Source organism: Primulina tabacum, chromosome 2 (assembly GCF_025594145.1).
Source record: "Primulina tabacum isolate GXHZ01 chromosome 2, ASM2559414v2, whole genome shotgun sequence".
NCBI classification, from domain to species: domain Eukaryota; kingdom Viridiplantae; phylum Streptophyta; class Magnoliopsida; order Lamiales; family Gesneriaceae; genus Primulina; species Primulina tabacum.
Window position 1 is genome coordinate 44,549,052 of NC_134551.1, and position 24,764 is coordinate 44,573,815.

Genomic DNA, 24,764 nt, shown 5'->3' on the forward strand with positions numbered 1-24,764 from the left:
AAAATATCACTATGGACTTTGTCGTGGGATTACCGAGGACTATCAAGGGATTTAATGTTATATGAGTGATAGTGGATCGTCTTACAAAATCAGCGCATTTTCTACCTATCAAGACGACATTTACTATGAAACAGTATGCCGATTTGTATATTCGAGAGATTGTTCCACTGCATGGGATTCTCATATCTATTGTTTCTGACAAAGATCCAAGATTTACATCATCTTTATGGAAGAGTCTACATGCAGCGATGAGGAATAAATTATTATTCAGTACAACATTTCATCCTCAAACCGATGGTCAGACTGAAAGAGTAACTCAAATTTTGGAGGATCTACTGCGAGCATGTGTGATCGATTTTCAAGGGATTTGGGAGTCAAAATTACCTCTAGTGGAGTTTACCTACAATAATAGCTATCAATCATCAATAGGGATGGCTCCATACGAGGCACTATATGGGAGGAAATGTTGATCACTCATACATTGGGACGACGTTGGTGAACGAGGTGAGTTTGGACCGGACTTGATCAAGCACACCGCCGAGTTAGTAGTCAAGATACAAGATAGGATGAAAACTGCACGGAGTCAACAGAAAAGTTATGCTGATAAGCGTCGAAGGGAGTTGGAGCTTGTCGTAAGTGACCATGTTTTTGTAAAAATAGCACATATGAAGAGTGTTATGAGATTTGGTAAGAAAGAAAAGCTTAGTCCGAAATACATTGGACCATTTGAGATTTTGGAAAAGGTTGGGACACATTACCACCGATGCTAGCCGGAGTACATAATGTGTTCCACATCTTGATGCTGCGAAAGTACATGTCGAATCCTTCATATGTACTAAATTATGAGCCTCTGCAGTTGACTCCAAATATGTCATATGAAGAAAGACCTACACAAATCCTAGGAAGACAGAAAGAAGACTACGAAACAAGGTTATTCCAATGGTCAAAGTCAAGTGGCTAAATCACTCGGAGAAAGAAGCTACTTGGGAGACTGAGAGAGACATGAGGAGTCGCTTCCTGGAGTTATTCGGTAAGTTTTAATTTCGAGAACGAAATTTTATTTAAGGGAATAAGAAAACGTAATCCAACTGCACGTGAATCTAGGAAAATGGAAAATGACCAATTAAATGACTTTAATGGCGTGAATTAATTGTGACATGCATGATTTCAAGTTAAAAATAGGATTTTATTATTAGAGTGCATAAAACTGTATTTCTAAAGGTTATTCAAAATGCGACCGAGGAATGAAAACCGAGGGCTGAAAAAATAGAAAATATTTTTATTAAATAATTGTCTTTAATTATTTAAAATAAGGTTGATGATTTATGATATTTTTGAAAATAAGGAAGTTTTGAGGTGATTTTATACGCCAAGACGAAACTTTTAACGACATTCGATTTTCGACTAAAATATGAACTTTTTGACAACTCGGCTAATAATTTCACGAACTTTCCTAAACAAAATATTTTAAATATGCACTAATGAGCTTAATGGGCCTAGTATACCATACTAATGGGCCTAAGCTTGCACACTTAATAATTATCAAATATTTAAAAGCCTAAACCCTCGCCATTAAACCTAAAACTCATGCCCCCTCCCCTCACAAAACACACGAAGCCTCCCATCAGAAAACACACGCACACACGCCACTTTGAAGAGGAAATAGACACAATTTTTCAAAGGGATTTCAGCCTAGGTTTATATATGGCCGTTCTTCGCGTCGCCAACTCGTTTTCGTGCGTAATATACGCAGAGACACGCCATAAATCTTTCTTTTCTCATCTATCACATCCTAATATGTGTTTGATTATTGTTTGCATGAAAAAAATGATTTATTATTGAATATTTTTGTTTTTATGCATCCATGTATGAATAAGGAATGATTTTATGTCCGAAACTTGTTTTATATTTGTGTTAAGGGGCTGCCATGTTATAGGATATAGAGAAACGTTTTTACACGAGTTTAAGGGCCACACGAAGCACGGTTTAGAGGCTACACGAAACTAGAACAATTTATTGCATGTATTGTTGTCAAGGGTTCGGTTAAGGGGAAGACAGCGTGCGGTTCGAACCAGGGCACGACCAAGGCTCGGGCTGGACGTGGTCAGGGTTGAAGAAGAGTCCTAGCCAAGCTAGGACTCAAGCACAGCCATAGGGGAAGAGCCCATGAATGATGGGACTGTTCCCAAGCCATCGTGTATAGCTGCTGTGCGCGAGGAGGATTGGCTCGGCCAGGGTGGTCAGGGCTAGGCAAGGCTAGGTATGTGGGTGGTCCAGTGAGGGTAACGAGGGTAAGGTCTCAGGTGGTTATCGGGCTAAGGTTCCTACCTGGGTTTTCGAAGAGTCATAGTTATTGTGCTAGGAGCCGCGCGGCTCTTGTTGCTGTTAAAGGGCTGCAGTGTAGGTTAGGTTGATTCAAGAGGGTCCAATAGGGTCCACGGGAGGTCTAGGAAGGGCTTGGCTCAGGGAGGCTCGGGCTCGGCTCGAAAAAATGAGAGATGGCTCGAGGGTGTCCTAGTAAAGTTTGGTTCTAGGGTTTTTTTTGGCTAAAGGTTGAACCATGGTCCACAGGGGGGTCGAATCATGGTCCACGAGGGTAATTTAGGTACAAAAAGTCTATGTTTAAAATTTAGAAAATTAATATTGAAGTTTGAAATTAATTCGGGATTAAAACGCACTACAAATTAATAATTACGAAATAAATAAAATGCCTTTAATTTCAGCTAAATAAAAATATCAGAAAATTTATTTAAGTTTAAATAATTATTTGGGACGGTCTAGTTTCAACAAAAGTAAGAAATAGTCAAAATCGAGAAATGTCACGTCTAGGGGTAAAACGGTCATTTTATACCTGAAAAATAGTAAACGTCGTGGCAGTGCCCAGAATGCTGTAATATATGATAAAATGCTTATTTTGAATGTTTAAGGAATTTTATGATAAAACGTTAAAGCTAAATGATATGTTGCATGCTTGGTTTAAAAGAAAAATGATATTTATATGCATTATTTTTATAAGTGATGAAAATATGAAACGTTGAAGGAGGTGAAGTAATTGTGACTGTTATGATGCTATGATGATATGATTGGGGATATCATGAGAGAAAATGTCTCAGAGGGAGCTCATTTACGATAGAAGACTCCAGAGAAAGCCCATTTATGGGAGAAGGTCCCAGAGGGAGCCCAACGATCGTATTTCCTTATGATGATGATAGGCCAAGCCTCAGTTTACAGGTGAGAGTGTTGCTGATGTCCCCTGCCGCCCAGTACTGTGGTTAGATGTAGATGAATCCATCGACCTTGTGATGAAACGAAAGTCACAATTACGATCTGAATTCAATAAAAGGAAAATGTAGATGTTTATGATAAAAAAGAATATTTATTTGATGAAAGCAAAATTGTTTAAGCTATGCATGTTCATGAAAAGTTATTTTAAGTATAAGTATTTTCATTGTTGGATGTGATTGTATACGTATTACTTGTTATCAAGATTATGGTTTGCTGAGTCATTAGACTCACTAAGTGTGATGGATGCAGGAGGGCTTGATATTAATGTAGAGGGAGGTCTTGATGGTTGATCTTGCTGGACTGAAGGTGCACACAACCCGAGGACCAGCACTAGATTTTTCGCATTACGATTATGATTATGATTACGTTTAAGTTATGAATTTTTTTTTACGACTTTTATGATGCTTTTTGAGTGGTTTTGAGATGTTGTTAGATTTAGTCTTATTTTGAAATATTGTTAAGCTAGGTTGTTAACGTTTGACGATTTTATGTTCTGAACTCTTTCCTTTGAATTTTCAAACACAGCTAGTTGTTTTAATTTTAAAATGGTGTCAAGTTATTTTAAAGTATATATATGTATGTATTGGCCGAAACTATTAGTTAGTAGAAAAAAAATTCTAGTATATTTTAAAGTAAAACGAGTAGTGGATTTCACCAACCTTCATAACTTTGTCGTCTTCTTGAAGAAAAATAATTTCGACTCTGTAAAATTCATATAAAAGCAAGTATAAACAACAAACCAAAGTTAACTTAAGAGACTTAAACCCTACATGCAGAGCCTTCTATATCGACCCCCTTCGTACAAAAGCCGAAGTGGCATAACATGTCATCTTTCATAAGGCCAAGGGTTCGGAAACGACGAGCCGCCATGGTGAACAAGAAATTAGGAAGTATTGGAATAGTCTCGAGGGCAGGAGGGGTTGAGAAGTCACTTGTACGACCGAGTCCATTTTAAAAAACCAGCGCTCGGGAGAGCGAATGAAGAAAAAAACTGTTTGTTCGCACCTTGTGAGAAGTGGGGTTCTCCCCTAAAAATTGGTACTCGGTTATGGTATTTATGTTGAACTAGTTTGGAGTGACTCCCTTAGTATATACAAACATAAGTAACGGTGCTACACTAAGTGAAGGTATAGATGCAATAATTTTTACACATATTTTTTATTAGTCGAGGTTATAAGGAACCTAAGGCCCATATCGGTTCGGTCGACCCTACCCCTGCGGGCACTGCCTGCAGGGGTCGATCCAACGGCTCGGATTTTTTCGAGCCAATTTTTTTTTTTTTTTTTACATGGAGGTGGGCCCGGATCACTCATGTGGAGTGATCCGGGCCGTTCATTGCCCGTGCAGGCACTGGCTGCACGGGTAGGATGAAACAAACCGCCCATATCTAACCGGTTGGTGTAGAAGGTTTGGAAACCCTCGGCAGTATTGTGAGCCCTATCACTTATCCCAGACATGAGTAGATCGAAACTGGTGGGAATTCCCAACCTCTCCATAATCTCATCCCCTCTTTCAGGATCTAATTGAGAGTCGCAGTCCTCGTACAAAGAAAGCTCGACTGCCCTCATCTAAGAATCATCGACCTTGATCTAGTGGAGCCTCTGAGCTTTTAGGGTATCCTTCTTGGGACTCGAGGAGTTCTCAGAAGATGAGTAAGAATCTACGTACTTTGCCACCTCCCGAACTTGTGGGATCAGGGCTAGACATTTCTAGGAAATCAGAATAACTTACCAAGGGAATACGATGTGGGATAAAAGGTCGAGCACAAAATTCTACTCGGGAATTACTTGAAAATTCGGCATAGTAACAACACGGGAATAAGGAAAGTGAAAATGACGGGGGAAGACCACATATTTATAGAGAATCTCAAAAGAAGACAACTATAGTATTAAAAACGATTTCATGGTCCAGATTGAGGTGAGAATCCGAGTAGGAGCCTTCGAAAGGGAACCATAACAAAAACTTCACCGTCCATGTTTTTATTAACAGTGGAAAAAAATACACGGATCGGGATATTAATCTTCCATGTATACAATTTAGATATTGTCTAAATCAACACAAATATCTTAACGAACAAAGATCCAGAATCAAACCTAAGTTCTCGGGTTGGCACCATCTCAACCCTAATACTTTGTTTAAACTTTATAATTTTTTAGACTAAAAAGGAGATGTACTATCAATACCCATGGGCTCCGTTTGGTACGTGCGATAGGATAAGTAAATGATTAATAATTAGAGTGATTAAAAAATGAGATATATGGATTAATAGTATGGTGGGATAAATAACATGGTGTTTGGTATGATTTTAAAATTATGGATTAATTTTGTAAATTTTATTGTAATGACCAAAATGCCCCAAATGCTAATTAAATATATATTCTTAAAATAATTGGATAGATAATTAAATATTTATAATTATAATTTATATTTATTAAAATTAATTTAAATATATTTATTAGAAATAAATTTGTAAACATTTACTTTAATAATTAAAATAGCAATAATATTTTGAATGTTAATATTAAATAAAGTTTTAAAATTAATTGCAATATTATTGTTTTTTCTTAAAATAATTATAAATATTTTAAAATAATTTGATAGATAATTAAATATTTATAATTATAATTTACATTTATTAAAAATTTTAAATCATTAAAAAATTAAATTAAAATTGAAAAAATATTTATTTTCATAAAAAATTAATTAACAAGATTACAAATTTATAAAAATTTAATTTAAGATAGATTTGCATTACAATTTATTTTCTTTAAAATGATTGAAAATAATAAAAATATATGAAATTAATTTATAAAAAAATATAATAAAAATTTAATATTATATTAATTATTAAATTTTCATTAATTTTAATTTTCATATTATATTGAAGAAAAAAATTCAAGGGTATTATGGTCCTTATCATGATCACTATTCAAAAAATATTAATTATCACACCCCTTTGAGGAGGGATATTTAATCACACAAATAACATGAATAGTGTGGGCTTTCAATCATAATCAAGGGCCTGTAGATTAATAAAAAACGAACCAAACGCGAGATAAGAGAATGATTATTAAATAATCATTTTCTTATCATGGCTACCAAACATTGCCTGATAGATTACAGCTACCAAAAGACCCAAGCCCATTTACAAAGGTGTATTTGGCTCACATTTGATACAATTAAATTAGGACAAGACCCAACGCTTCCCAAGAAGTTCGAACTGATCTCGCCTCGAGAAGTACTTCACAAAAGAAAAGGGCCCAGATAGTCGAGCTCATATTACGATTATCTGAGCCAAGTACACACAAATATTGCTGTAATTGTAGATAAAGTCTTCTAAATATAAAAATATGCGGGTTATGATAAGGAAAGAATCTCGAAGTTATCGAAATACAATTTATCAAATATAAAGCAGATCAGTTCAAATCCAATAGCAAATATCGTATATCAAAAACTTTCCTTGCCAGATTTCTTTTCACACGAGATATCTAGCGCCTTCTAACTCTACAAATATCAAATAAGTCTCATGGTTTTGTATATTCACTCATTTTTCACTCTAACACTACTTTTATCCCACAATTAGTTTTTTGTCTTAATATTGACTTAAGCATCGGAAGAGCTACGCAAGAAACATTTCCGACTCCCTTTAACTTCTGTCCGTCCGTGCAGATCTGCGCAAAAACCCTGTCCGACCCCCGTTCTACGAGGTGGAGAACATTTGATACACCGCACCTGACCCAAAGTACAAATTTTGGTAACATCAAACTTAATGGTCACATTTCTAGATCAATGAACTAAACTAATTTTAATAAAAGGCCTTATCCACTCGATTTGTCCACAATTAATACCTTATTAAATTTTAATCAACCCACCAACGGTGGAAGAGTATGAAAGGGTGGTGTCAATAACTAAAAAAATTATATATATATATATATATATATATATATATATATATATTATGCAATATTGGATAAATTATTTAGCCTCATTAACGTATAATTTAACATTATTTTCATGAATTTAAATAGGATTATCCTTTATATAACTTAGAAATCAACATTAAATGAATCAGGTATCATAGTAAATATTATTGAAGAAACTTGAATGTGATTGTTCCCTAATTAAGGAAATCAAAAGTAAAAGCAAAAATAATAAAGTATGAAATAAAAAAATGGAAATTCATCAAAGAAAGCATATTCAAGCAATGCATTAATTACAAGTAAATTTTTGCAGTCAAGTATCAATTCTGAATATCCAAGTACACATATTAAAAAAATAATAATTAAAGTGGTTGTGAATTGATTCAGAGATGGTAGGAACAAAGAAATAATTCCCATTTATTATTTGTTAGGTGCAAATATCAAATGCAATAGAGTAAATGTCGTAGTAATTTGCCTCATCAAGCAACCATACAGCATTTAATCAGTCCCCTCTTTGACAATGCTTTTATCTACACTTTCTCCTATCATTCATTTATAGCCTAAATAAATGCATCCACCACATCTTGTGAATTCAAAATATCTAATCAAGAAATAGCTTTCAAATGGTTATGTTGTTCGAGCTAGGGAAGGATTTGTCATGGTTCGATAATTCAACTCAAATTTTTGATCTTAACATCAAATAAACGATAAACCATCGACAATTTTCGAATGGTTTTAGATAATTAAACAATAAGTATAGATGTTTCATTTTTAGTGCTGTAAGTTTTATTAAACTAATTATAATCTTACAATTATATTTTAACGATCAATTTTAGTTATTTTAATCAAAATTATGTCATTAAATGATCAACATCATTTTTAAATTTATATAACTACATGGTTAATAAATCGTTCTTTACATGCACGTATGTTTAACATTATAACTATAAAAAAATTTAACAATTTTATTAATCATTTAGTCGTATGTTTTGATGAAATGACTAAAATTAGTTTTCAAACATAATTTCAGGACTATTTGATGGCAAAAACTTGTGTGAGACGGTCTCACGGGTCGTATTTCGTGAGACGGATCTCTTATTTGGGTCATCCATGAAAAAATATTACTTTGTATGCTAAGAGTATTACTTTTTATTGTGAATATCGGTAAGGTTGACTCGTCTCACAGATAAATATTTGTGAGACCATCTCACAAGAGACATACTCATATTTGATTTAACAAAATTTATTGTTGGTGTTACATGGCGATCATACAAGGGGAAAAAAAAAGATGTTTCATGTTTCATAGTATCCTATAATTGTTCCCACAAATTATGGTAAAAGAATCTCTAACATCAGCTTCGAGTAAATTCCAAGAATATATATTTAGATTTTTTTTTATTTTTAATTTTATTTTAGAGGAAAAATGTATTTAGAATTTTATACAACTCAAACATTGTATATCGATGATTGTAATGCAAGAACATTTATACATGGCAACAAATTCAATTTATATCAAATATTGAGTTGTACCATATACATAATTTCTCGTCAAATGGAGACTTAATATTTGTCACTTGACATAGGACGAACATTCCGCTCGTACATGACACATGAAAAGACGGTCTAAAATGATGTTTTAGCACAAAACTGGTAGAACAAATCTTAGTTGGCAAATGAAATCCTGATCTTTTGAAGACTAAAGTAATCATTATTAGACGCAAACAAACATGTTGAAGCAAGATAGAAAAAAGGGTACATAAATGTATAATTTTGATATACTATTTACATCGTGTTCATTTTTGTTTCCATCAATAAAGTGACACTAATCTATTGAATGTGATGAAACATGTCAAAATTATAAATCATTAATGACACCTTATTAGTGGACAAAAAAGTAGACGCGGTGGATGGACAGTATATCAAAACTATACAAATATATATCCATCATTGATATAGCCGAAAAATGTAATTATCTAGGCTACTCTGCAGACTCGTAAACAGATCTAAATAATCGTGGACCGGTACTTCAATTAGCTCGTAAACTGGTCCAAGTTGTTGGTAGAGAAAAATTTTTGTGGTTATCACATGTGTGACAAACAAATGTCAGAGGAGTCAGGTTTGTCCGGCGTAGACTCCGACGCTCAAGTCAGAAAATTAGGTCATAACCCTCCATCTTACATATAGTTTATACCATTTACTATGCAAAGAAGAAAAACCCGAATCAAAAATAGTTTATACTCCAAATCTTTAATTACCTTATAATTAATAATCCTTTAGTTTATCCATCAATCTTTACAAAAAATTCAGAACCATGCATCAAACGGCTCGGCTCGGCTCATCTTCAGTATTTCAAATACACATATTCAGATCAATACGAGGTTTTTTGACTACCACAGGAACTGGCACTTCACTGTTGCATCGAGGGCACTTGGGATTGCTCTTGGAAATCAACACATAAAGAAGACAACTCGGACACCCCGCAGCGAACGATCCGGAGAATTTCTCCTCGTGATCGAAATCTCGGTCTTGGATAGAGGACGAAGAATTCGAACGCGAAGAACAAGATTTAGACATCGACATCGAACGCTTCCTGATCACCGTTTCTTTCTCGGCCCTCTCGAGTGCCGACTTCACTTTGTCGAGAGTGCATATGCTCGGGTAACTCGAAGATGAAGGAGACGTCGATGCCGGCGAAACAAGCTTCAACTCTAAGTTCGATTCGTCGAAGAGGTTTAATGTTTGTTTCAAAGTCGGAGGGAAGTTGAGGTCTTGAAACTTGGCGAGAGTTTGGCTACTTTGGGGCTTGTTTTCTGAAGTTGAAGAGGACGAATTTGTGGAATTGCACCGTTGAAGATACACTTTGCCCGACTGTACACACCGACAGAGAAATTAAGCAATACACGTAGTGATAAATTTGTGTACATCGGAAACCAAATTCTTCTTCTGTTTGATTTGACCCAAAAAAAAAACATTTTATCAAGCCGAATTCTTTAAAATACATGGTAATGGGTATTATTACAACTAAACTCATTCCTCATATCTTTAAAATTAGAAACATTAAAATCACTTTAAATTATAATAACAAATTGAAAATTGACTTGTTTTTTTTTAAAAAAATCGAAGGAATTAAGGCTCCGTAGACCTCTCCAAACAAGAAAATAAGAGAAAACTATCAAAAAGTCAACTAGAAAAACAAATTATCAAATTTATTCAATATATGAGATGTTATACACATTCAATCAAATTTAAAGTAAAATCATGGATGACCAATCACCAAGAATATTACAAGTGTATCGCGATAAACCCATTAAATGCACATAATAATTTTCTCAATCACAAAAATAAAAAATGTAAATGGTATAATTGAATATATGATTAATTCAATTCAACATAAATAAACATGGTAAACGAATCTTAATAATCATCATCATAACAAAAATCAAACCAAAATAATCATCACGAAAACCAAATTAAAACTTAAAAAATCACTATACAGAAAAAAAAAGATTAAAAAATATTATATAAGAAGAATCAGAAAACCATTAATTTTTACGTAAATGAATATACACCTTTAAATCGAGGCGTTTCTCCCAGCCACAGGGCACTTGCAAATCCAGGTCTAACTCCTTGGAATCGGGTGTAGAGCACCCACCGAGAAAGTCCCGGGTGACGGGGGCCGTCGATTTCCCTGTGGAGGTCGACTCCTTCGTATCGCCGCCGTTGATCACTCTGAGAAGAGAACTGACATCAGCGGCCATCCCACGAAAGATTTTGTATTCTCCCAGCTTAACAGAGAGGAGAGTTATGGGTGAAAGAATATTAAAGGGCGAAATGGAGTGTGTGTGTGTGTGTATATATATATCATAAGTGGGAAAAGAAGATGATTTCCTTTTTGCAAATTACATTGTCCCAGTTAATATAAATGGCAATAATGAAAGAATTTAATGTAATCTAGATTTACAAAGGAAATTTCTTTCTTTTTTTTATTGGAAGGGCATTAATTATTATTTTTAATATATTTTGGAGAAATATTGGGTGCCAATTAAAGGCATTTCAGAATTTTTGATAGAGTGGTGACTTATTTTCTCATGTAGTAAATTAATACTCCATTTACTGACATATTACATGGTGGGAAATAAGTCGCTTTGCCATTATTTTACATTATTAAATGTAACATGGGAGTGGAGTGAAGTATAGGTATCCTTCATAAATAAATATACACACACATATATATATACAGAGATTAGCGAGTCATAACATACGTGATGTGTGTGATTCGTCAAAAAAGGGAAAGAAAATTAGATAAAGAGTATTTTTAAAATTATATAAAACTTCGGAACGAAAAAATTATATATATATGTGTGTGTGTGTGTGTGTGTGTGTGAAGATAAAGAAGCATGGGAGGCATTTGCGAATGTGGCAATGTATATTGTAGTATTTACAAAGTGCATTAAATGGAAAGAACAGCTGTGAATTAATGCGACGATCAATACAAAGACCTTTTGGCTTCCTTGGATAACTCATTAATGAATGGTAATGACTGCTTTTAATTTTCTTCAAAATTTTCGTATCCCTCTGTGTTTCTGATTTATTGATGCATTCATTTCCTTTTGTTTTCTGTATTTACTGCTACCCGACTTTAGTTGGGAATGTTAAGCTCTGTTTGCCTCAACTTATCTGGTGTAATCTGACGTGAATTGGGTGAGTAGGGTCTGGACAATCCACCAAATCTGATGAGATATCTTGTGGTGAAGATATCTCGCTGTATACTATGGGTGCATCTGTGTCCTGCGAACAAGGAGATGAACTCGTGAATGGGCGCCGGAGGAGTGTCCAGCGTGACCACTCCGATACTTAAGTCAGCAGGTAAAGATGATGAAAATGACCAGTGTAGCTTGGGAGAGAAATAAATGCTACAGGTGTAAATATGTGTGTGTTAACATATGTATCTCCGTTCAAAAAAAAAAAAACATATGTATCTCCCTGCCTTTAATGTAAAATGTACTCACTATTTATAGGAAGTAAAGTCAGGGATTACCTCATTTTTAGTGTATACCTACTACTTATAGCCTTTAATGTTGACTTCCTGTCACGCCGACCTACCTTTTCCATCAAGTCACATCAGTAGAATTCTGTCAGAAACGCTTATCAAAATAAGATCACAACTGCCTATCCACTCGAGTTCGGTACTGTTACCGAGACAATCCGGGTAGTGAGTCATTGACCGAGAACTTGAATGAGAGCCCGGCTATTGATTACTGGGGGAGAAAGTGTCTCGGGCACACACCTACCCGGCTTCTGATGAACCCTTCCTGCAGACTTATCCTGATTTGGGTATCCATTTAAGATCCCGGGTCATCCATGATCCAGCTCTTATTATCACCACCCATCTATTAAATAGTCGGGCTAAAGTCTTACTCGCTGTCCCGATTGGTCGTGTTTGGACCTCAACAGAAAGATAATGAATTTGTTTATAAAAGCATCGGGTGCTTCATAACTCCCAGACTTTGAGATAAGACGACGTGGTCTCACGTCTCCCGGACTTTAGATAAGATGTCGAGGTCATGTCTCCCGGACTTTGAGATAAGATGCTGGGGCCTCAGGTCTCCCGGACTTTAGATAAGATATCGGGGCCTCATGTCTCCCTGACTTTGAGATAAGATGTCGGGACCTCATGTCTCCCAGACTTTGAGATAAGATTTCAGGGCCTCATGTCTCCCAGACTTTAAAAAAAATTCGTTTAGTATTCTCGGGTAGTAGGACTGATGTCATGATGAGGTGTGCCCTAGAATTTAAACGGTCGAAAACGTTTTGTATTCCGAGAATATGATCAGTCTGACACGCTTCGATTTTTGTTCATGTCCTTTCATATACCCGCACAATTTTCGAGATGCATCATAGCCATCCGATCCACCTTTAGATCAACGGTGGAGATCACTCCCCCCACGCCTATATATAATAACATACCTTCTTCTCTTGTGACTTTTACAATCTGCGAAATCTTTCAATTCTCTCAACATCTCCGACGTACGGTGCCTTCCACCGTACTCCGGCGAATCTCCAGCAACAACTCCTTCACTCCGTAATCCTTGTAAGTGTTCCTCCCATCTTTTTACAAATTTCTAATTCCATCTCCTCTACCTCCAGAGCGAATGCACGAGGCTCGCCTAGCGACGAGTCCACCGCGATGCGCTCCGATTCTTCTCCCCCAAAACTAGGGGTGATTACAGTGCGGTTTTGCGGTTATTTTAAAAAATTCAAACTGAATTGCCACATGCGGTCGGTTAGTATTTTGAAAAATTAATCGCGGTTTTACATGAAAAATTAGCCTTATGGTTTTGAGCGGTTTCAAGCGGTTGCAGTCGGTTTACGGTTTTTTTAATGAAAAATACTAGAACATATATTCTAATTTATTTGAAAACAACAATATATTGTCTTCAAATATAAAATATAGTTCAAAACATATAAAGATCAAAATATACAAAACAATAATCAAGATTCAAAACTAAGTTAATAATTTAACAACATATTCACAACAAAAATGACATTTAAACTATTTTATCTTTTTTTTTTACTTTCAAACTTCAAACAAAATATTGTAGCAAAAGAAATAAATACTTTAATAAAAGACCAATGTGGAGAATAATTAAGAAAAAATAGGTTTTAATTGTAAGAATAATAATTTTGAAGATAGTTACTTCTTTATTTGAATATGTTGTTTAAAAATTATTATAATTATAGGCTCAATATTATGGCAAGCAGTTTAGGTTGTGCGGTTTGGTGCAGTTCTTGGCAAAAAAAATAACCGAACCGCGTATGCGGTGCGGTTTATGATTAATATTTTTAATCGCGATTTTTATAAAATATTATGAAAAACAGTGCGGTGCAATTCTGTTCGAGCGGTTCGGGCGGTTAATAAAAAAATTTGATCACCCCTACCCAAAACGCTCTTTTGCCCAGTTTCTTTTATACCACAAACCAAAAAATTCAAGCCTTCATCCTCTGGCCCTTCCCGAGCTCTGAAAAAGAGTAAGGGAAAGGGTAAAATCCGGGATTCTAGCCCTCCTCCCTCTGAGACCCCGGGAACTCCTTGGTTCTTCTCAATGAGCAACACTTTGCGCTCGGGGGCGGACAAGGAACTTTGGGCCTTGGGCTCTATCCTTTTTTCTTTTCCCATCTTAATCCTCGGTCTCTCTGACAAGGCCGATAATCCCCTGCCTACTTTCACCACTTTCATCAGAGACCAGGTTAGAAATGGTCTTCGCTTCCCCATTCATTCTTTCTATATTGAAATTGCCAATTTTTTTGGTATACCTATAAATCAGCATCACCCTAATTCTTCCCGGATTATGGTCTCGGCCTATATCCTCTTCAAAATGCACGACCTTCTGATTACCCCTCTTATCATTCATTACTTCTTTGTTTGTCGACTGGGCGACGATGACTTTTCTCTGTCTACTCGGTTAAAATCAAGATTCCTTGATGATATCCCTTCTTCCCAGAAGGGATGGAAAGGCCGTTTATTTTATATACAACTTCCAACTCCTCTTCCTTGTCTAACCGACTTTCTTCCTTCCCTCCTCGCACAACATGTCCTTCCCCGCTCCTATAAATTCGAAGAGCCGTACATCCGAAGCCAAGAATTGGTGGAGGGTAAAAAGTTTTCTTCCTACACTCTTATTTTAAACGAGAACTTAGTTACTTACAGGTTGAGTGCCATGGCTGAAGACCATATAGACCGGGTAATAGAAGAAGTTGCGGGCTCGGGCGCTCAACCCGGTAACTTTCTTCTTTATGAATTTCCTCCTTTTATCTCTTTCGTCCTCTATTTTGCAATAAAACTAACCTCTTTTCTTCTCCTTGTGCAGATAACTCAAAAATTCAAGAGGTCTTTGCTAGGAAGTGGGCGGATGAGAAGGCTGCCCGAGAGAAGAAGGCGGCAGCCCGGAGAGCTGCAGCTAAGAAAAAGAAGCAAGCCGAGGAAGGAAGCGGCCCGGCGGACTGAATCTGTCCGGACAGAGACCCAACAAGAAAAAGAGGCGACTCGGGATGAATCCCGGGAAGACTCTGAAGACCATGTGCCCCTCGTTCAGAGGAAGAGAAAGGATGTGACAAGCCCAAAACTGATTCTGATCGAGAGAAACTGGGAGGAAGACCAGGGCACCTCCTAGATAACCCGATCAACCTCTCCCCAGCAAAATCAGCCACTCCGCGAGCCCCTTCAAAGTAAGCAGCCTACCCGGGGCAATCTCTTTCTAGAGGGAGCTACTTCAAACGGGCTTAATCTGCTCAAGAAATGCTAATTCCTGCCGAGGAAGCACATCTGAAGAGCTCCCGGCCTACCCCAAAACTTCTCGAAGGATCAAACTGGATCCTGACTGTAAGTTTCATGCTATTTTCTCTTCTTTTTTTTTTCTTTTTTCTTTTTAACTCCTCTTGTACAGGGTGTACAAATGCTGATTTCAGCTTTCGAAGAGGCAGCTGTGGCAGCCACTATTTCGAACAATCGAGCCTGGTCACTCCAAGATCTTCTGGAGCGGCTACAAAGGGAACTGTCACGGGCTCGATTCGCCCATGAGGATGAAGTGGCCGACTTTCGTGCTGCTCTGGACAAGGCCAATCAGCAACTGGACATGGCCAATCAGCAATTGGCTCAGGCTAATGAAGACCTGGAAGAGGCCCTGAAATAATAATGATAAAAACCTTTCCCAGGTGGAGACTCTATAAGGACACCTCTCTACTCTGGAGTTAAGTAATAATCATTTGTCCGAGGACCTAGAAAGACAAATATCCGGGGCAGAGACTGCTGAAAGCGCCCTATCCATTGCTGAGTACAATAAAGGCAAGTGGCAGGCCTCCTTCCTCCAATCTCCCGAATTCAAGGCGGCCGTTGAGGATCGGGCCTATCCTTTCTTCAAGACCAATTTTGACAAATGTCGGGAACAATTTTAAGAAGCCGGGCTTCTGCCTAGGGATAGGAAAAACTTCCCAACTTTGGACGAGCCATAGCATCCCTTTCCAAGGATGGAAAAGAAGGGAAGGAGGACCCCCAAGAGGAAGAACAGCCAGAGTCCACTCCCATAGATTTAGCATAGATTTGTACTTTTCTTTTTTTCTCTGAATTTTCTTGTATCCCTTGCCTTCAGGCTTTTAGTAATGAAATTTCACTTTCCTCTTTAATTGTTTGCTTCTAATAACTCGTTAATAATTCATATATACCCGACCTTAGAAATAATTAGATTCGTAATATTCATACGGCTTGTGAATGTTAACTTTCTGAATTTTTCTAAGTGTCACAAAATAGTCGGTACTTTCAATAAATAGTCGGGATGTTGAGCCTTGAGCAGGGTAATAATCCCTTTACTTGGTAAATGCTCGAGGTGTAGAACCCTTAAGCCAAGTTGCAGAGCCATGGACTTGATAAATAATTAGGGTACGAAGTCCTGGGCCGGGGAGCTAGTCTCGGGACTTGGAGTAGGTCGAGGTGCGGAGCCCCGAGCCAGGGTATTGAGCCCTGGGCTTATTATATAACAAGGGTGCGGAGCCCTAGGTCGGGGACCGGATCCCGGGACTTGAAGCGGTCAAGGTGCGGAGCCCGGAGCCAGAGTATTGAGCCTTGGACTTATTAGATAACCAGGGTATGGAGCCCTAGGCCAGGTACCGGATCCCGGGACTTGGAGTGGTCAGAGATGCGGAGCCTCGAGCCAGGGTATTGTGCCCTGGGGTTATTTAGATAACCAGGGTACGGTGCCCTAGGCCGAGGACCAGATCCTGGGACTTGGAGTGCTCGAGGTGCAGAGCCACGAGCCAGAGTATTGAGCCCTGGGTTTATTTAGATAACCAGGGTACGGAGCCTTGGGCCAGGGACCGGATCCCGGGACTTATAGATTGGCCTGGGCTTTATACCTCTCGGGTTTAGATATATTATTTGATGCACTTTCTGAGAAGAAAAGAACTTCATTACATCTTCAAACAATAATTACATCTTTAAGCATAATATTTTTTCAAATGAAATGCATTCCATGGTCGCTTAAGAGACCGTTCTTGAGCATCTTCCAGATAAAAATCTCTCGAGCTAACTTTACGAATTATTTAAAGGTTCCTTCCCACCGAGCTTCCAATTTACCAACATCTCCAGTTGGATTAACTTTTTTCATCACCAGATCGCCTATTTGAAAATATCGAATTCGGACTCGCTTGTTATATGCTTTCATTACCCAGTCCCGGTAAGCTTCCATTCGAATCATAGCTCGTTCTCTCTTCTCTTCCACCAAATCCAAATCCAACGCCAGGCTCTGATCGTTGTTATATGGGTAAGATTCTACCCGAGCAGAGGATTGCTCAATCTCCACAGGAATAACTGCTTCAGAACCATACACCAGGTTGAAAGGAGTCTCTTGAGTAGGTGCTCGAGGAGTAGTCCTGTATGCCCAGAGAACACTAGACAATTCTTCCACCCAATATTTTCCTTTGCCCTGTAGCCTAGTCTTCAAGGCTTGAACGATAATTATGTTTACGACCTCTGTCTGACCATTAGCCTGAGGGTAAGCAACAGAAGTGAAAGACTGAGTTATCTTCATTTCTTGGCACCAGGACGTGATCTCTTTTCCCTGAAATTTCCTTCCATTATCTGAAATAAGTCTCCTGGGAACTCCAAACAGGCATAAAATGTTCTTCCAAAGAAACTTCAACACTTTCTTCTCAGTAATCCTTGCCAAGGGCTCGGCCTCTATCCACTTGAAAAAATAATCGACTGCTACAAACAGAAATTTCTTCTGAGCCTGGGCGACGGGAAAGGGACCAACAATGTCCATCCTCAACTGATCAAAAGGGCAAGATGTCCAGATGGGCTTCAGAAAAGTGGCCGGGCAGTGGTGAAAATTAGAATGATGTTGACAACCATCACATGCCCGAACCATTTGAGCAGAGTCTTGGCAAATACTTAGCCACCAAAATCCAGCAAGCATTGCTTTTCGGGCCAACGCTATTCCTCCGAGATACTCTCCACAGCAGCCTTCATGAATTCCCAGAGGACATAGTCCACCTCTCCCATAGACAAGCATTTGAACAGAAGTCCCTGTAATGATCTCCTGTATAAGATGTTATTTAAAAGAACAAACTTGAGAGCTTGTCTTTTGATCTTTTGAGCTTGAGTTCTATCTTCAGGGAATTCATTGTTGATAATGAACTTGGTCAGGGGTGTCATCCAAGAATCCTCTGATGCTGGCAATATCTCATCATCCGTGGAAAGAATTAGCCGGGTAACATGGAATACTTCTCGAGTATTGAATTTTGATAGAGTGGCGGCCATTTTGGCCAAATCATCTGTTTCCCCATTATCATCCCGAGGGATTTGCACAATACTCCAATCCACAAAAGATTCTGTCTGAGTTTTAATGAGCTTTAGATATTTAAGCATTTTGTGATCCTTAGCCTCATAAATGCCCTTTATCTTCTGGGTGATTAATTGTGAATCGGAATACAAAATGATTCGGGAAGCTCCAATTTCCCGGGCAGCTCGAATACCGGCGAGAACAGCCTCATACTCTGCTTCATTCTTATTTACCCGAGAGTCAATTCTTATAGCCAATTTAATCTTTTCTCCCGAGGTGCTATTATCACCACTCTCACTCCACATCCAGACCCATCCACGAATACTCTCCAAACCTCCTCCTCATCAGGTTGAATCATCTCGGATAAAAAATATGACAGGGCCTATGCTTTGATGGCAACCCAGGGCCTTTACTCAATGTCATACTCTCCCAGCTCCACTATCCATTTGATCATTCTTCCTGACACTTCTGAATGAGTCATAATCCTCCCGAGAGGACTATTAGTAAGCACAATAATCTGATGCGACAGAAAATAAGGTCGCAATTTTCGCGCAGTCATACCCAAAGCCAGGGCTATCTTTTCCACCTCTCTGTATCGGAGCTTGGGTCCTCTGAGAGCATGCCTGACATAATAAACAGGCTTCCGATCAGAGCTTTATTCCTTTATAAGTACTGAACTGACAGCATACTCCGTAGTGGCCCGGCATTCTTTAAACCGAAAGGCATGACAACATAGAAAATGTGCCTCCCGAGGTAATGAAACTGGTCTTATCTTGATCACTCTTGGCTAGGAAAATTTGATGATACCCTGATAAGTATCCATGAAATTGAGTAATTCATACCCTAAGTAGAATCCACCGATTGATCTATCCTGGGAAGAGGATAGTGCTCTTTTGGGCAGGCTTTGTTAAGATCTCGGAAGTCCACGCATATTCTCCATTTTCCTTCAGCTTTAGGAACTAACAATATATTCGATAGCCAAGTATGAAATTGTACCTCTCGAATATGGCAAGCCTTCAATAGCTCCAGGATTTGCATATCAATTATTTTATCCTTCTCTGGTACAAAATGTTTTTCTTTTGCTTAATTGGCTGAGACCGTGGAATGATATTTAAGCTATGCTCAGCCTCCTGGGGTGAGATATCAGTTAGTTCCTGTTGAGACCAAGCAAAAATATCGATATTAGTTTTTAAACATTTCAATAGATTGATCCGGGTGGTCGAGTCAAGATCTCGGGCCACCCGGATCTCCTTCCCTAGCTCAATCTCCATCATCTCTTGCTCTTCCTACGCCACAAATTGAACCTCCACTTTTTCTACTATCCTCTTCACCTCCTCCCCACAACTTGCTCTCTTTTCCTCCCTCCGAGCCTTCTTCTGGTACACCCGAACCGCTTCCACATAGCACTTCTGGGAAGAAGGTTGATCTCCCCGGACTTCACCGACTCGGCTTCCCACTGAAAACTTAATCTTCTGGTGTTATGTGAATGCTACAGCCCTTAGCTCATTCATGGTCGGCTGCCCCAGAATAATATTATAAGATGATGGGGCTTCCACAACAGTGAAAGTGGTCATAACAGTCTTCTTCAGCTCCCTGTTGCCCAGAGTTAAAGGAGATAATTTCTCCCTCCGGGTAGACAGCATGGCCAGCGAAGCCAAAAAGAGCATTCTCCACCGTCTCCAATTGATACACTTGCAAATCCATCTGTACGAGGGCTTCCTTGAAAATAACATTGACAGAACTGTCCGAATCAACGAATACCCTCATGATGTCATAATTTGCTACCCAGGCTTGAATAACTAGGGAATTATTATGATGGAGGCTGACACCCTTGAGATCATCCGGGTCAAAGCTGATAACAGCTTCGCTCCTCCTCACTCCCTCCACCTGCATGCACTCTCTCCTACTCTTGGATTTCCAAGCTCGATTGGAGTCTCCATCTGTAGATCTTCCAAATATCATCTTTATTACCCCCAAGGCAGGAGGTGAGGATTTCATTCTCTCGGGCTCCGCATTTTTCCTCCTACCCAGGGCATCTCTCGAGTCCTCCCGGGCACTAGGCCCTGGCTGACGAGTGGTCCATGGTGGCAACCTCAGTCTCTTACTCGGTGGATTAGGTCCCTGGACAGTAGGCGGGACATAACTTCTTTTGAGTGCCATGCAGTCTTCTGTGTTATGAAAACACACTTTATGAAAGGTACAATATCCATTCTTCTCGGGCCTAGTAAATTTTTGAGGGGGGGAGGCATGTCTCTGCTACACTCCTGTACATCCCGGTCCCTGGCAATTTTCAAGGGCACATGATGAGAAAAATGTCCAGGATTACCTCTTCTCAATCCTCTCTCCTCGGGTCTAGACACCCGGTCACCCTTCTCTCTCCTCAAAGCCTCCCTATTCTGCCTATGCGCCTCTTCCATATTAATATACTTATCTGCATGGGCAACAAGTCTTCGAAATCGCCGGGCACTTTCTTGGTTATTGATTGAAAAAGTTTAGCTTCCCGCAGGCGTTGAGTAAATGTAGTAATTTTGGTCTCGGGGGCACAGGAAGGAACATCCAAAGCAACTCGGTTAAAACTCCGGATGTAGGCCCTAAAACTCTCTTCTGGATTCTGCTTCGCGTCGAAAATACTGAAGGCAGTTTTCTTATATTTCTTGCTGCTACTGAATTGTTGTAAGAATATCTTATGTAAATCTTCGAAAGATTGTATACTATGAGGAGCCAACCCCTCAAACCACCTCTGGGCTGAATCAACTAAAATGGTTATGAACACTTTGCACTTGATCTTGTCAGCATAACAGTGCAGCATGACCATGTTCTTGAACCGGGTCAAATTCTCCTCCGGGTCAGCCCTGCCATCATAATCTTTGATTTTGGTAGATTTGAAATGCCTGGGTAGAGGTTCTCAAACAATGGCATCATCAAAGGGGCATCCTTTACTGATCAATCGAGCATTGCTCCTTTCACCTATCTCCTCTTCCAAAACCCTCATCTTCTGCCTCAACTCCTCCAACTCTTCTGCCACAGTAGGAGATTTAGAACCGACACTGGACTACCTTTCCTCCAACCTCACTTCCACCTCCCTAGTCTCCTTCTCTCTCTCCTGCTCCCCTCCAGACTGTGTAGCACGATTAGAAGGGGCCTTTATTGCCACATCCTTCTTCACTGCATCAGATATGATCCGAGCTAGAACCTCTGGGGACAAAGTAATGAAAGGTGGAGGTCCCGCAGGTAGGGGCTCCAGGAACCCTAGAATTATCTTGGTTTTTCCTTCTTGTAGGAGCCATGTCTTAGTCTTATACTAAATTTCCCATAGACGACGTCAATGATGTGATCCGAGTTAATTGGGAGAGCAGGGTCGGGGCGATCCATCGGATCTGATGAGGGTTTGTATATGAAAAATGAGCAAGGAAATATATCTTATGGTAAAGATATATCTGCGCATACTATGGCTGCATCTGTGTCCTGCGAACAAGGAGATGAACTTGTTAATGGACGCCAGAGGAGTGTCCGGTGTGACCACTCCGATGCTTAAGTCAGCAGGTGAAGATGATGAAAATAACCAGTGTAACTTGAGAGAGAAATAAATGCTACTGGTGTAAATATTTGTGTGTTAACATATGTATCTCCCTGTCTTTAATGTAAAATGTACTCACTATTTATTGGAAGGAAAGTCAATGATTACCTCAGTTTTAGTGTATACCTACTATTTATAGCTTCTGATATTGACCTCATGTCACGTCGACCTACTTTTTCCATCAAGTCACATCAGTAGGATTCTGTCAGGAACGCTTTATCAAGATAAGATCTCACCTGCCTACCCACTCGAGTGCGGTACTGTTACCAAGGCAATCTGGGTAGTGAGTCATTGACCGGGAACTTGAATGAGAGCCCGGGCTTATGATTACCCGGGGAGAAAGTGTCCGTGGCACACACCTGCCCGGTTTCTGATAAACCCTTCCTGCAGACTTACCCTGATTTGGGTATCCTTTTAAGATGGATGACCCGGGCTTTTATGAAGGTATCATTATCTATAATACTAACTAGTGATCGTTCGCACGCGTTGTCTGCTTATACAATTTTTTTTATAATTAATTTGAATTAGATTCAAATGGAAGTAATATTGTAAGAATTTGTGAGTAACTAAATTGTAATTTTAAAATAATGAATTTTAAAAAGCAGAAAAACAAATAAAAAAAAATGAGCTAGACAGATATTGAACCTACAACTTTTTACGTAAGAGAAACAATATATCCACTTAACTATAGAGACCATAAATTTAAAACTTGACACTTTATTGATATATCCAAAATTACCGATCATGAAACCAAATCTTTTGATTTATTAAGAAGAAATTTAATAATATTAATAGATTTATATGTTCCCGACTCATTTCCCAAACACCAAGGGCCACAAATTAGGGTGTTACCCACTTATTTCTAATGTTATTATTATTAGTAGTCTTTGAAATGTATCTAATTCACAAGCATTAACATATTTGAATATAGTCAGCATCAAATTGGTTTAAGATAGCTCTAGAATATAATTATAGACATAATAAATAGTACTTTTGATTCAGCATATTTTATTTTTTAAATCTCTATGTTCTCTATGTTAATTATTATTTTTCAATTTTTGGTCCTTCTTTCTTCACGTAGTGCTATCTTTAAGCCGACATATTGTTAAAATATATAATAACATATCAATATCCTTGATGAACAATGATCACTAAAATATTAAAACTTGAAAAATATATGACTGAGACCCGATTTAAATAATAAGAGGATCGAAATTGCAAAAATGAGACGAGAATTACAATGATCCCTTGTAAATATAACTAAAGTCGAACAAGCTCATGCACGATTATTTCGACTCATACTTTTAATATGTTAAATTTTAAATATATCTCGAAAACAAAATTCGAACAATAGAAATCTACCTCGAATTTCAACACTAGCTTAGTGACAGTACATTAGATTCGTCCACGTACCACCCTCAGCCACCGAAAACTTTAATTATGGACTGAAGTCGGCGCGATAGGTGAGCTGGAATGCGGAGTTGGAAGGTGAGACGCTTCGAGGAAGTTTGGCTTGAGGTAAAAGGCCAAATTCCCGTGTCTTTGCTGGGACTTTGAGCTGGAGTAATGGGCTGAGCCGAGCTAGTGTCATGTGGAGAAGGACCTAGGGAGTTAGAGATATTTGGTGTGTTCGGATGGGAGAATGACATAAAAATCTAGAAGGATATGGAGGATAATAGATATATTTGGTATCAAAAGTTTCTCTAGATATGTGTATATCTAGAAAAAGAAAAAGTAATGTATAAGGAATAAATCTTGAATTCAAAATTCAAGAAAAATAAATATATCTACAATCATTGATGGTCTAGGGTTCTTTACCTATAAATATGAGGTTTGTGTTGTCTTTCATCGTTCAGCTAATTGCATACATTTGCAATTATATTTTCTATTAGTGTTCTTTGTATTTTGTGAGCTCGTTGTTGATTTAAGCGTCAAAGTTTTTTCGTCGGAAGAGTTCTTCAGCCGTCTTATTAATGAGTGTTTGGTTCATGTCCATAGGGCTACGTTTGGTTGAAAGATAAAATTATGAAATGATTAAGAGAGAAATGATAAAAAGAATGATTGAAATAGACAATGATAAAATAATATTATGTTTGGTATGATTATTAAGAATGTGTAAAAAATAATCTTTTGATGAATTGACAAAATTGCCCTTCCACTTTTGCTGCGGTGGTGGTCGGTCGGCGGTGTGATTGCCGGCTGGAGGCGGAGGCGGCGGCGGGAGGGGGTGGTCGGCCGCGGCGGGCGATCGGTGGTCGGCCGGCAGGAGGAGGGGTTGGCCGGCAGCGACGGCGGCGACGTCGGGGGACGACCGGCGGTGGTCGACGGCGGCTGGCAGAGGTCGGAGGGGGTGATCGGCGTCCATCGGCGGCGTCGGGCGACGGCCGACGACGGTCGGCGGCGTAGGGCGACGGCCGACGGTGGTCGGCCGGCGGCGGGGGTGGTCGGTCTGCGGTCGGTGGAGGGAAGTGGTGGTGAGTTTGGATTTAGGAGAAGGGCAAAATTGAAAAAATATGATGGATTAAGAGTATGATAAATAATCCTAGGGAGTGAGGAGTGATTATTTTATCCCAGTTAATATAATCTAATCATTCATAGGAGGGATTGACTTGGATAAATAAAAATCGTACCAAACAAGGGATAAGGTGG

General features: G+C 38.7%; 3 protein-coding genes across 3 annotated transcripts; all 3 read right to left on the reverse strand.

Moving 5' to 3' along the window:
- Nucleotides 1-9,431: 9,431 nt before the first annotated feature.
- Nucleotides 9,432-11,059, reverse strand: LOC142537937 (uncharacterized). The gene is made up of 2 exons (XM_075643395.1): nucleotides 10,775-11,059; nucleotides 9,432-10,073 (listed from the first exon to the last, which is right to left on the reverse strand). Exons 1-2 carry the CDS (start codon nucleotides 10,961-10,963, stop codon nucleotides 9,555-9,557), a joined length of 708 nt encoding a protein of 235 aa, XP_075499510.1. The 5' UTR covers nucleotides 10,964-11,059; the 3' UTR covers nucleotides 9,432-9,554.
- A 7,130-nt stretch (nucleotides 11,060-18,189) lies between these two features.
- Nucleotides 18,190-18,843, reverse strand: LOC142537714 (uncharacterized). Its single transcript, XM_075643208.1, has one exon. It carries the CDS (start codon nucleotides 18,841-18,843, stop codon nucleotides 18,190-18,192), a length of 654 nt encoding a protein of 217 aa, XP_075499323.1.
- Nucleotides 18,844-20,071: 1,228 nt separating this feature from the next.
- On the reverse strand, nucleotides 20,072-24,480 carry LOC142537715 (uncharacterized). Its single transcript, XM_075643209.1, has 4 exons — nucleotides 24,267-24,480; nucleotides 21,595-21,733; nucleotides 20,966-21,429; nucleotides 20,072-20,706 (listed from the first exon to the last, which is right to left on the reverse strand). Exons 1-4 carry the CDS (start codon nucleotides 24,478-24,480, stop codon nucleotides 20,072-20,074), a joined length of 1,452 nt encoding a protein of 483 aa, XP_075499324.1.
- Between the last annotated feature and the right edge of the window lie 284 nt (nucleotides 24,481-24,764).

Bases quoted from the DNA above. Each gene is read 5' to 3' on its own strand.
- LOC142537937 (XM_075643395.1), bottom strand. From the start codon at position 10,963: ATGGCCGCTGATGTCAGTTCTCTTCTCAGAGTGATCAACGGCGGCGAT. The intron at 10,074-10,774 runs GTGTATATTCAT...CGGTGTGTACAG, and splicing joins AGAAACGCCTCGATTTAAAG to TCGGGCAAAGTGTATCTTCA.
- LOC142537714 (XM_075643208.1), bottom strand. From the start codon at position 18,843: ATGTGGAGTGAGAGTGGTGATAATAGCACCTCGGGAGAAAAGATTAAA.
- LOC142537715 (XM_075643209.1), bottom strand. From the start codon at position 24,480: ATGGACGCCGATCACCCCCTCCGACCTCTGCCAGCCGCCGTCGACCAC. The intron at 21,430-21,594 runs GTAGTCCAGTGT...ACCTCTACCCAG, and splicing joins GAAGTGAGGTTGGAGGAAAG to GCATTTCAAATCTACCAAAA. The intron at 20,707-20,965 runs GTATATTAATAT...TTCATAACACAG, and splicing joins CTTGTTGCCCATGCAGATAA to AAGACTGCATGGCACTCAAA.